The 10493-nt window shown below is 49.6% G+C and overlaps 1 protein-coding gene across 1 annotated transcript; it reads right to left on the bottom strand.

Moving 5' to 3' along the window:
• Positions 1-3198: 3198 nt before the first annotated feature.
• LOC144124908 (uncharacterized) lies at positions 3199-9325 on the bottom strand. The gene is made up of 2 exons (XM_077657855.1): positions 5121-9325; positions 3199-4294 (listed from the first exon to the last, which is right to left on the bottom strand). Exons 1-2 carry the CDS (start codon positions 9162-9164, stop codon positions 3308-3310), a joined length of 5031 nt encoding a protein of 1676 aa, XP_077513981.1. The 5' UTR covers positions 9165-9325; the 3' UTR covers positions 3199-3307.
• Positions 9326-10493: the final 1168 nt, after the last annotated feature.

The following is a 10493-nucleotide window of genomic DNA, read 5'->3' as shown; positions in this document are numbered from 1 at the left end:
AGGCAGTTGTTAGGATAGCGATAATAGGTTAATATTCACATATGCGGAATTGGTCATTCTCTCCATTCATAGATCCATGGGGAGTCTTTCTACCACTCCTGGTGCAGTGGTGCAGCGGTCAAGCGATGCGTGACTGCCCTTTTATGGCAGGTGCTGCCATCGGTGGGGCTTGGGTTGCTTGGCTTGGGCTGCGATTCAGGTTACTCTTCCTGAGCAGCCTCTCACGGTTGAGCTGCCGCCTGACATGGTGGGCAGGTTAGCAGCCTACCACAAAGCGGGCTTTAGACACACAAACACACAACGGCTAAACGCGGGGAATGGCCACTATAAGTGCTAGCGCACTAAAAACAATAAAAACAGGTGGAACACAGAGCCGCCAAGAGAACATTCACCGAGGCACTCCTCCTGCCTCTTGTCCATGTATTTTTCGCGCTGTTTTCCGTCAATTAGCAATGCACCAACTAGCCCAGACAAAAGTCCTGATTCATAGTTAAGACTGCATAGGAAACCAACCCGGAACGGTTGTGACGATAGCAACAACGCTAATATCCAAGAAATGTCAGCCTGCCGAGGGGAGATCTGCGGATATACTGATCGTTGCAGCGAAATCCTAAGATATACGAAAAAATTGCGTTCATAAAATATTTACGCAGAAAAATGTATTTGTCCAGAATTTCTGGGTCTGCCAGAAATTCTCAGAAGCCCCACACCTTGGCTCCATTTTGCCATCTGCGAGAGTCGAAATTACTAAGAAATAACCGACTGGAAGATAAACCAACACAACTAGCCACCCCTACTGCTGACACGACCGAGAACTGTGCAGCAAGAGCACGCAGTGAAAATTCAGCGCACTAACACTAGAAATGCAAAATAGAATCAAGACAGAAGCAATAAAATTCGCAAGTGCGATTTCTACTACGTGCACTATACCATAGCTCACATTAGCGGTAGTTAAAGAAAAAGTAACAAGTCGCTTCATTTGTCTATTTATTTATTTATTTACCCACAGCGCCACATGTGGGATTACAGGGGGGGGGGGGGGGGGGTAGGTTGTACAAAAGAAGAAAAAAATTGCAAGGACAGTCACAGTAGTGTTAATAAGAAATGAAGATAAAGCATTCCACTCTCGAACAGTGTGGGGAAAGAACGGCATCTTGAACAATTCGGTTCTTGACCTGAATTCGAACATTTTATGCTTATGATCAACTCGTTGGGATCTGTAGTGTGGATGGAAAATGTACTTCTCTCTAGGAATAGCAATCCTACTGTAATGTACTTTTGAAAAAATTTAAGCCTTAGCTTTCGCCTCCTCACTTCAAGAGGTTCCCATTCTAATCCCTGTTTTGTGCTAGACACACTAATGTGTTTACTATAATTTCCATAAACATAGCGGGCCGCTAAATTCTGCACTCTTTTCTAATTTCTGTCTGTCCGTCTTTGTCGGCGTATCCAATTCAGTACATGCATATTCAAGCACAAATCTAATATACGTTTTAAACAGCAAATCCCTAGAATCTTGCAGAAACATTCTAATATTTTGCCCACATAAAAGAATATTTTTTGTTTCACAAAACTGTCTCCCAAAAATAATTCGCAGTGGTCGCTGATGGGATTCCTTTAGTGTCCGTTTTAATGATTAATGACGACACTTTCGACTATCGGCAAAGAGACACATATAATGAATATCGCAGGGCAGTGCCACATCGCTTAACTGCTGCACCACTGCGCCAGGTATGGGATGGGAACTCCCAATGATCTATGAATGTAAAGTCTATAGAATGACTAATACCGCATTTATAGGCATTAATTCATTAAAACTATGGCGTCATACACTTAAGGCGGAGCTTAAGAGGCTCTCGCAATTTTGATGGTCGCAGCATAGAGTTTCTCAATATTTCCAAGAGCAAAAAGTGGTTCTGTGGTAGTTCATCCCCCATGGAGAAGCGAAGGCACGCAAGGAATACAAGACGCGGTTTCGTATCTGGCTTGGCTACTGTTTGGCATGAAGCGCGGATTCAGCCTTAAGAATGACACTCTTCTCGAGGCGAACCTGAAAGAAATGCTCTGAAATTTTTCGTGCCAGTCTTAGGCTTGCGTTAACTTTATTGAAGAAATTAAAAATTCACTACTAAAATGATTTAACCTGCGCAGAGAGGAGAGCATCGCATTTAAGCTACCGATTCAGAGACAGAATCCAGGTTTTCGGCCCAACACTAGCGAAGCCAAACACTAAACCTCATCTTCGGGGCGGTCCCGCGGTGGATGAAGCGCTCTTTAAGAAACTCGCATAAACAGTGGCGCCACGTTTCCCTCTATAGGTAAAGTTTATAAACTATATGGCTCGTAGATTTTGGTCTCTTGGTCTTCCCTGGCCTGTAGTTGTGCTTGTTGAGCTGCGCAACTATTTATACGTTGCAACTGATTCTTTACCTCGCTTGCTACTTTCCGTACTAGAACAGACCGCGCAAGGCTCATTAAAAACTTGCAGTCGTAGCCTTTTATCTACATGCATGCATGCAGACGAAAAGTACGACAGAGCCTGTCCTAATATAGAACAAATTTTTGTCTCCCTGTCGGAACGACAGACTTTTCTGCAGTATTGCGAAGTTGTCTGTTGTTGCGAGAGAACTGGCTCTGTCGTTACAACAGGAGACTGCTCAGGACTGCAGAAAGTCCTGTTGTTACTGCAAGAATGTCTGTTTCTAGGTCCCGAAATACTACAGGAAAATATGTTGTGAAAATAGATAATTTTTTGTTGTGTTTTTCGGTACAAATGCAATTCTGACAGCGTGATGGGGTGCGAAGAGAGGAATTTATATTGTACGTTGAAGGACAGTTTGAAAATGTAGCCAGTTGAATCGAACGCTGTCTCGTGCCAACTTAACGTGGTAACTAATGTATTATGGTTACAGATGCACAGCAGTCACGTGAGAAACAGCTATATTTGCGCGTGCCTTTTGGCCAAGTGCGTTCTTTCTCCGATACTTGAAAAGCTGTCATTGTTGTCGGTAATACAGGCAATTTGTAAACATGCTCTAATATGTCTGTACATCACCATAACACAAGCGCCACTTGAGGAGGTGTGACTTAAGGAAAGGCAAGTGGTGTTGCCTCGTAAAAAACTAAAAAAAAACAAAAAATAAAGATCTAGTAGAACCGCTATGAAGCCGAGTCGCGGCAAACACGTAGACTCGAAAACCAAGTCACTGAGTTTTGCTTTATTTTTTCTGATTTTGCGGGCACTCAGATTCCTCGTATGCATCGCCTGCAGCACTTCTGCAGTCTGTGGAAATAACTGAGGGGCGCGTCAAGGTTTCGCTTCACTTCCGGTCGCTTTCGAGGCTTCGTTCTCCAAGTCGCACTTGTGTCCTTCCTTCGCGTGCTTTCCAATGTCCACAGACACTGAAACGTTGAGAGCCTCGCTGGAGACGTGCTTTCCGTCGGGGCTGTCGATGAACACGGGAGGAACTTTGACCTCTACGTGGCCGTCCTTGCAGCTCTCGACTATCATCTTCTTCTCGATGTGCACCGGGGACAGGACTCCCCGGGAAGTGGACGTCGCGCTGGCACTCTTGGGCGGCACCAGGTCGATGGTCATATTCACCTGAAGCGGCATGTCTCCGTAGTCGGCCTCTGAGAGGGCTTGTGCTATTTGCTCCGAGATGGATCGGTTCTCGTCGTCAGCGGAGGGCGCGGATCCTCGCTTCAGAACTTTACGCACTTTCTTGCCTTTTTTTGTAGGCGAAGTCGGGCTCGTTTCTTGAGGCGATGTCATGTAGCTGCTGGATTTTCCTTCTTCCGCCGACGAGATTCGTCTGCTCGCGACCGCTAAATCAGATGTGGACACCTTAGCTGCCACCGCTGCGTCTGCACTTCGATCTGTAGTGATGCTCCAGCGTTCCTTGGCGTCGATGATTTGTTCAGCACTGGGCCACTCCTGCACAGCGGTGACTTTCTGGTCGCCCCCTAAGCTAGTTGCCGATTGTCTGGCGGTTGCTTGACGAGCTCCCACTGCCTCCGTGGCTTCGAGAGCTCCGCCGGCTTCCTGTTCTCGAGCATCGATGATTAGGTCTCTGCTAATGCGCTCTTCTGACGACTTGGTCGATGCAGCCAGTAGATCTGAGCTTCCGCTTGGAACAGCGGTCTTCGCTAGGCTCGTCGATGATAATTTCATCATGGTTTCCGACCGCTTCCTCAGCTCCATACCAGACACCCGCCGTGACTCGCCAGCAATTTTCGTGGCGCTGGAGTCTGCACGGATTTCCACGAGAGCTGACTGGCTTCCTGCGATGTCCTGAGGTAGAAAATTAATACCAAGCGCTTAGCTTCGTCGTAGATAAACTGGGAGTAGTTACACAGTTCGTCCCACCATTGTATGTGTTTGAGCTTTTTTTGCACATAACGCGTGGTGTCATGCTGTGAAACTCGTTGTCACTCATTGTGGTATAAAGCTACAGGTTTGTCAAACATTTAATTCATTCAGAATTTTGATGCAGTCACGAATATTATTTCCCAACTGAAACGATACTGACACTGTAGTGGCTCTGTTACTAAGTCGACTTTTTGGTAGTAGATGTAGTGCTTGTCTTGGATGACAATACGAGCGTAGACTTCGTCATCCTCTCAGACGATACGTGAGAGAACACCCCTGACAAAGAGTCTTTTGTCTGCCATGCCCTCGAGCCGACTCCGGTTACTAGTTCAGACCATTTAGCTGCTGTCTTAGTAACCAATGTGCCCGAGTTATCAACCTCCGTATTCCCACACTGCTCTGCTTCAATGTCTCTTGATTTGAACTTTATGATTTCTCCGTCAGAATCGTTTTTTAAGGGAGTGTTAGTGGACAGAAAACTGATCCTTGAGCTTTTGCTTGAACATCGCTTGAACGTTTTTGTCACTGTCCGTTGCTCGTCCGAAACGACACGCGTTCCCGTAGCTCCACGCAATAAGTTGCGTTCGATAGGAAACACATCGAATTTGCTCGACTGCTCTAGAGTGCTTCCTTGCAACTTGTTGGGTGAAGCTGCATTCACGGGCTTGTCTGACCCATTTCTCAGAGGAGGCATCACCTGCACTGACGACTGCGGCTTAGATTTCAATGCAGGATAAGTCTTGCTCACCAGTTCTCCGGGTCCGCTTCCGGCTCGAAGCACTTTGCCGGTCCACTTGTCATCGGCCGCTGCAGAAAGGACGAGGCTGGAGGACCTTTTGGAGCTCGGCTTCAGTTCTGAGACAGACGTCTCTAAAGGCACAAGGGCGCCGGGCGCAATCTTTGGTTCGGAGCCTCTGGCTTCTGCCAACGGCCCTTGCGTCACTGGCGGAGAGAGAGTTTTGAAAGTGGATATAACACGCCTTTGAGAGTCAGGTGCAACTGCAATTTTATCGCCCGTGCTGGTCAGCTCCTCTGACAATGGCGAAGCGGAGTCAGCAGGAAGCTGTGGCGGTGACGGTATATCAACCAGGCTGGCGCCTTGCTTGGGCGCAAATGGCGTGGGGCTCCCCTTGGCTTCCAAAAGCCTCCTTATTTCGCCTGGCGACGCCAAGTCACTCGATTTCTTCGTGGGAGAACCTGGGCCCAGGGCACTAAGAGCAAGTGAAGGGGACCCGATAGAACTCTGACTAGCACTCTTATCAGTTGCGGGTAGCATAGGCGTTTCCGACGGAGTCGGCGCAAATACAGTAGCCGGACGTCCCCGTGCAAACTGGCCGACACTTGTGAGGCTAGTTTTTGTACCCACAAGGGCTGCGGAACGCTCATCTTTGGCCGATACAAGCGACGTCGGCTGAGAAGCCATGGGTACAGGAATGTCTGGCACGGTCTTCAGCGTCGAAATCGATGTAGATGCATCGGCCGGTGCGGCAGATAGCCCCGGGAAAGGGCCAGAGATGTCTTTTTCGGTCGTCGCAGCCACCAGTTGTGATGATGGTTGGACAAGCTGTCCAGTGGATCCATGCTTCGGGAAACTATCTGTTGCTTGAGATGATAAAGCAGCACTTTTAATAGGCACTAATGGGCCGCCTGTCGGCTGCACTAACTTGGGCGCCGGCTCAGTGATACTCTTCGAAGACGGAGATGGCGCCAGAGGTACACCACGTGGGCTCTTTGTGGGATCTAGGATGCCAGACGTCGCCCGCGGAGACCAGGATTCTGTCAGTTGGCGTGAGGAGGAAGTTTCCGCGAGTACTGACGACGTTGTTTGGGGATAGCTAGGAAAAGTGGTGGCACTCTTCGTGGGACCCACAGTTTGTCCAGTCTTGGCAACAGTGGCTGCACTTTGTACGACAGCCTGTTGCACAGGAACTTCTAAAATCGAAACCTGAGCTGGTGCTTGAGGACTCCTTGGGCTTTTCGTTGGCTCTAAGAAGCCAGAAGTTGGTCGCGGCGACCACGGTTCAGCAAATTGAGTTGATGCTTGAGGACTTCTAGGGCTTTTAGTTGGCTCTAAGAAGCCAGAAGTTGGTCGCGGCGACCACGGTTCAGCAAATTGAGTTGCTACTTGAGGACTTCTAGGGCTTTTAGTTGGCTCTAAGAAGCCAGAAGTTGGGCGCGGCGACCATGGTTCAGCAAATTGAGTTGATGCTTGAGGACTTCTCGGGCTTTTCGTTGGTTCTAAAAAGCCAGCAGTTGGCCGTGGCGACCTTGGTTCAGGAGAGTGGCCCGGAGAAGTGGTGCCACCGAATAAAGACGTCGCGCCGGAAGGGGAGCCGGGTCGAACCCCACTCGAACCTTTTCGCAGAAGGCTTTCTGAGACCTGGGCGGATTCCTTCTGAGCTATCGTGGAAGCCTGCTTAGGTTGCAGGAAGCCCTCTGCTGGGCTTGATGACGAGGCTTCCATCATCTTACGTGGTGAAGTCCCCGTTACTTCAACCGCTGTTCCCCGAGGTGAGCCAGGAGAAGTGAGTGATAGTTTCTTCAGGCCTGCAGATGCACCTTCCACAAGGGTCTGGAGCGCAGAAGCTTCAGTCAGGAGGCTTTTTGAGACAGGAGGAGAAGCCGGAGAGCCGGGCTGCTTCGTTGTCCCAAGACCTGCATGCACCGTAGTGGTCGCGGGCACAGACAGTGCGCCCTGGGGGGAGCCTGTGAAACCTTTCTCCCCACTTTTTTTCACACTTACTGCTTTCTGCGTTTCCACGACTGAGCACGGATATGGAATAAGAGGCTTTTGCGGAGCTTGAATACTTATTGGGCTTTTGGAAGCACGAAGTGAGATGTCAGATGCAGTTTTTATGCTGTCCTGAGCGTCAAAGAACGTTTTTTGATCCGCAGTTGGTCCAAAGCCCTGGACCATTGGGGCCTTTGTACTTTTGCTTGGGCTTGTAACGCCTTTGTACCCTTGAATATCTGTGAGCAGAGGAGAAACTTCAGACGAAGGTTTCGACAGCACTGTCTTTGTGAATGCACCTTGAGTCTCCACGACTGAAGCCGGATATTGAACAAGGGGCTTTTGCGGAGCTTGTATACTTATCGGGCTTTTGGGGGCACGAAGTGAGATGTCAGATGCAGTTTTTACGCTCTCTTGAACGTCAAAAAACGTTTTTTGATCTGCAGTTGGTCCAAAGCCCTGGACCAATGAGGTCTTGGAACTTCTGCTTGAGCCTGTAACGTCTCTGAACCCGTGCCTTTCCGTCAGCAGAGAAGACACTTCAGGTGGAGGTTTCAATAGAACAGCTTTAGTGAATGCGCCTTGCGTCTCCACGATTGAAGACGGATATTGAATGAGAGGCTTTTGCAGGCCTTGAATACTTATTGAGCTTCTCGAGGTAGGAGGTGACACGTCGGCTGCAGTTTTCAGGCTGTCTTGAGCGTCAAAGAAAGTCTTTTTATCTGCAGTTTGTCCAAACCCCTGGGCGAATGGGGCCTTTGCACTTATGCTTGAACCTGTAACGTCCCTGGAGCCCCGAATATCCGTCAGCAGGGAAGAAACATCGGATGGAGGTTTTGATAGAACACCTTTAGTAAATGCTCCTTGCGACGGTTTGCGAGTTCCAAAGGAGCGCATGCCTAGCCTTTCTTGCGACTTTGAAAGCGCAGTTTTTGACGTTTTCGCAGATGCGGCCATTTGTTTCGGCGAAGAAGGTCGAGAGAGCACAGTGGTGGCGTTTTTCGGGGAGCTCCAAAGGCCAGGACTTAAAGCCCTCGCAAGTGCGTGCCTCTCAAAGTGCTCAGCGAGCAGTCGATCTTGCGCAGCGTTGTCATAAGGGCTTCGCAGCAGGTGACGAGATCCATGAGGCCGTGTTTCCGGTTGTACAATCGGCGTTATTTCGATGGGCGTGATCGTCACCTCTGCTATATGTTGTCTAGAAGAATTCGCTAAGGTTTTCTGGCTGCTCCGGGAACTGACCTCTTGCAAGTCATGGGCGAGGGGCCGCGTCGTCAATTCTAAGGAACGCCTTGACCTCCTCAACAGGGAGGAATGGCTTGTCGCTGGTGATGCGTAGAGGCTTTTTGCAGTTCTTTCATACTCCGCAAATATTCCCGTTTCTTGGGATTTGCGGTCGAATAGCCTGCGGGCGATGTCTGCCATGGCCGTTGCTAAGTCGCGTTGGTTGCTGATGCTGGTCAATGACCCTTTGGTGGAGCGGTGTCTCGAGGGAGTTTCAGCCCGATAGGTACTGAGCCTGGACTGACTTTCGAATGCGGTAGCCTTGACCTTTGATGTCGACGACGAGAGGGCGACGCCAGAACGCTTCAAAGTGACACTCTTCGAGCTCTGCACAATAGGCATGATCTCAACGAACGGAGACTTGGCCCAAAGCAGGGATCCACCGGCGCTGCCCACCGACGTGACGCTGACTTTTTCCACACTCTTTCTAGAAAGGGTGCTTATTCCGCCACCAACTTCCAAGGACACGTTGGACTCTGGCAGTGACGGCAGTCCAAGGAAGCGACAATCTGTGCTTCTCGAAGTCTTGGCTGATAGACGGCCCTCGGTGACCAGCAACTCGGACTCATGCGAAGACGGAACAGAGCGGCTATGACGCCTTGCCACGTTGACCGCAAGTCCGGACGGCGTCCAGCCGCCTTGAATGGCCACTTGCGCAGGGGCCAGCGGCGTGGTGACCACAACGGCGGATGGAGCCTTGGGGGCCCTGACGGAAGGTGATGTCGGCCGGGACACGCCGCTGCTCCAGTGCGACGAAGTCGTGCGGGACCTGGACTTCATGGCGAGCTGCTGTGGGCGCTCAGTATACGTCCAGTCGAAGGCACGACCTGTGAATTTAAAAGGCGATAGCCAGAATTTTGGTGAGCCCACGGGCCCGGCAGGAACGTTTCCCTGGCCCGCAAATTTTTTCTTCGTCTACCAGCGACGGCGACTGCTCGCGCTTGTGCTTGCGCGCAGGTAGTTAGCACTTTAAAGAAAAAGCAGAAGTGCCATGTTTATCATCAGTATCGTCAGTACCATCATCAGTAGCAAAAAACAAAAAAGTGCGGTATCGGTCGAAGCGGCCGAATATTGTGCGCCGAGGCTCAGTGGTGACGCCGTCAAAGATGGTGTTATTCTGGGAGCACGAGTACCTACTTTATGACGTGTAGCGTGTTTTATAGTGGTCCGGCCGAAGAAGACGAGATGCCTCAGCACGGCTCTTGCCGAATTCATTCGGCGCACTATATATCCCGCTCCTGCCTGGATGAGCGAGTGCTGTCAGATGTGTTTTTGGAGGCCTGACAACGACTTGCCTCCGGGATGCTTCTCCAGACAATCACATCACAGGAAATGGTCAACACACACACACACACACACACACACACACACACACACACACACACACACACACACACACACACACACACACACACACACACACACACACACACACACACACACACACACACACACACACACACACACACACACACACACACACACACACACACACACACACACGCACACACGCACACACGCACACACGCACGCACGCACGCACGCACGCACGCACGCACGCACGCACGCACGCACACACGCACACACACACACACACACACACACACACACACACACACACACACACACACACACACACACACACACGCACGCACGCACGCACGTAAGAATAAAATCCACTAACTCCCAAATTGAAGCCAAAATTTACGATGCAACTTATGCTCTCTTCCTTTAGAGAAAGACAAAGGACACCAGGGGAAAAATTTACGAGTATCGTAAGACGTTGATAGAAAGAATACAGACATACAAAGCATCCACACATAATTATAACAATTAAAAAGCATTGTTTTTACTCTCTCGTTCTCTCTCGACAGAAGCATTTTGTTTCATCAGTGCTTAGACAGCTCGCTGGCCTGTTACGCGTTCACAAGGGCTTCGTTCATCGCAGTCCCCAGAACATCAGCTAGTTGTCGAGAGGTCACAATGCAAAGAAATCCGAAGAATATTCAAGATAACGTCAATGGTACTCAAATTAATGACAAAAATAATTTATTTCCCTGACCTTCTGTTAGTTCATGCCTGAAATGAAAAAAAATTAAATGAAAACTA

This window comes from Amblyomma americanum, chromosome 3, assembly GCF_052857255.1.
Source record: "Amblyomma americanum isolate KBUSLIRL-KWMA chromosome 3, ASM5285725v1, whole genome shotgun sequence".
Lineage (NCBI taxonomy): Eukaryota > Metazoa > Arthropoda > Arachnida > Ixodida > Ixodidae > Amblyomma > Amblyomma americanum.
The sequence above is the reverse complement of the archived record's forward strand: the minus strand, read 5'-3'. Positions and strand labels throughout refer to the sequence as shown.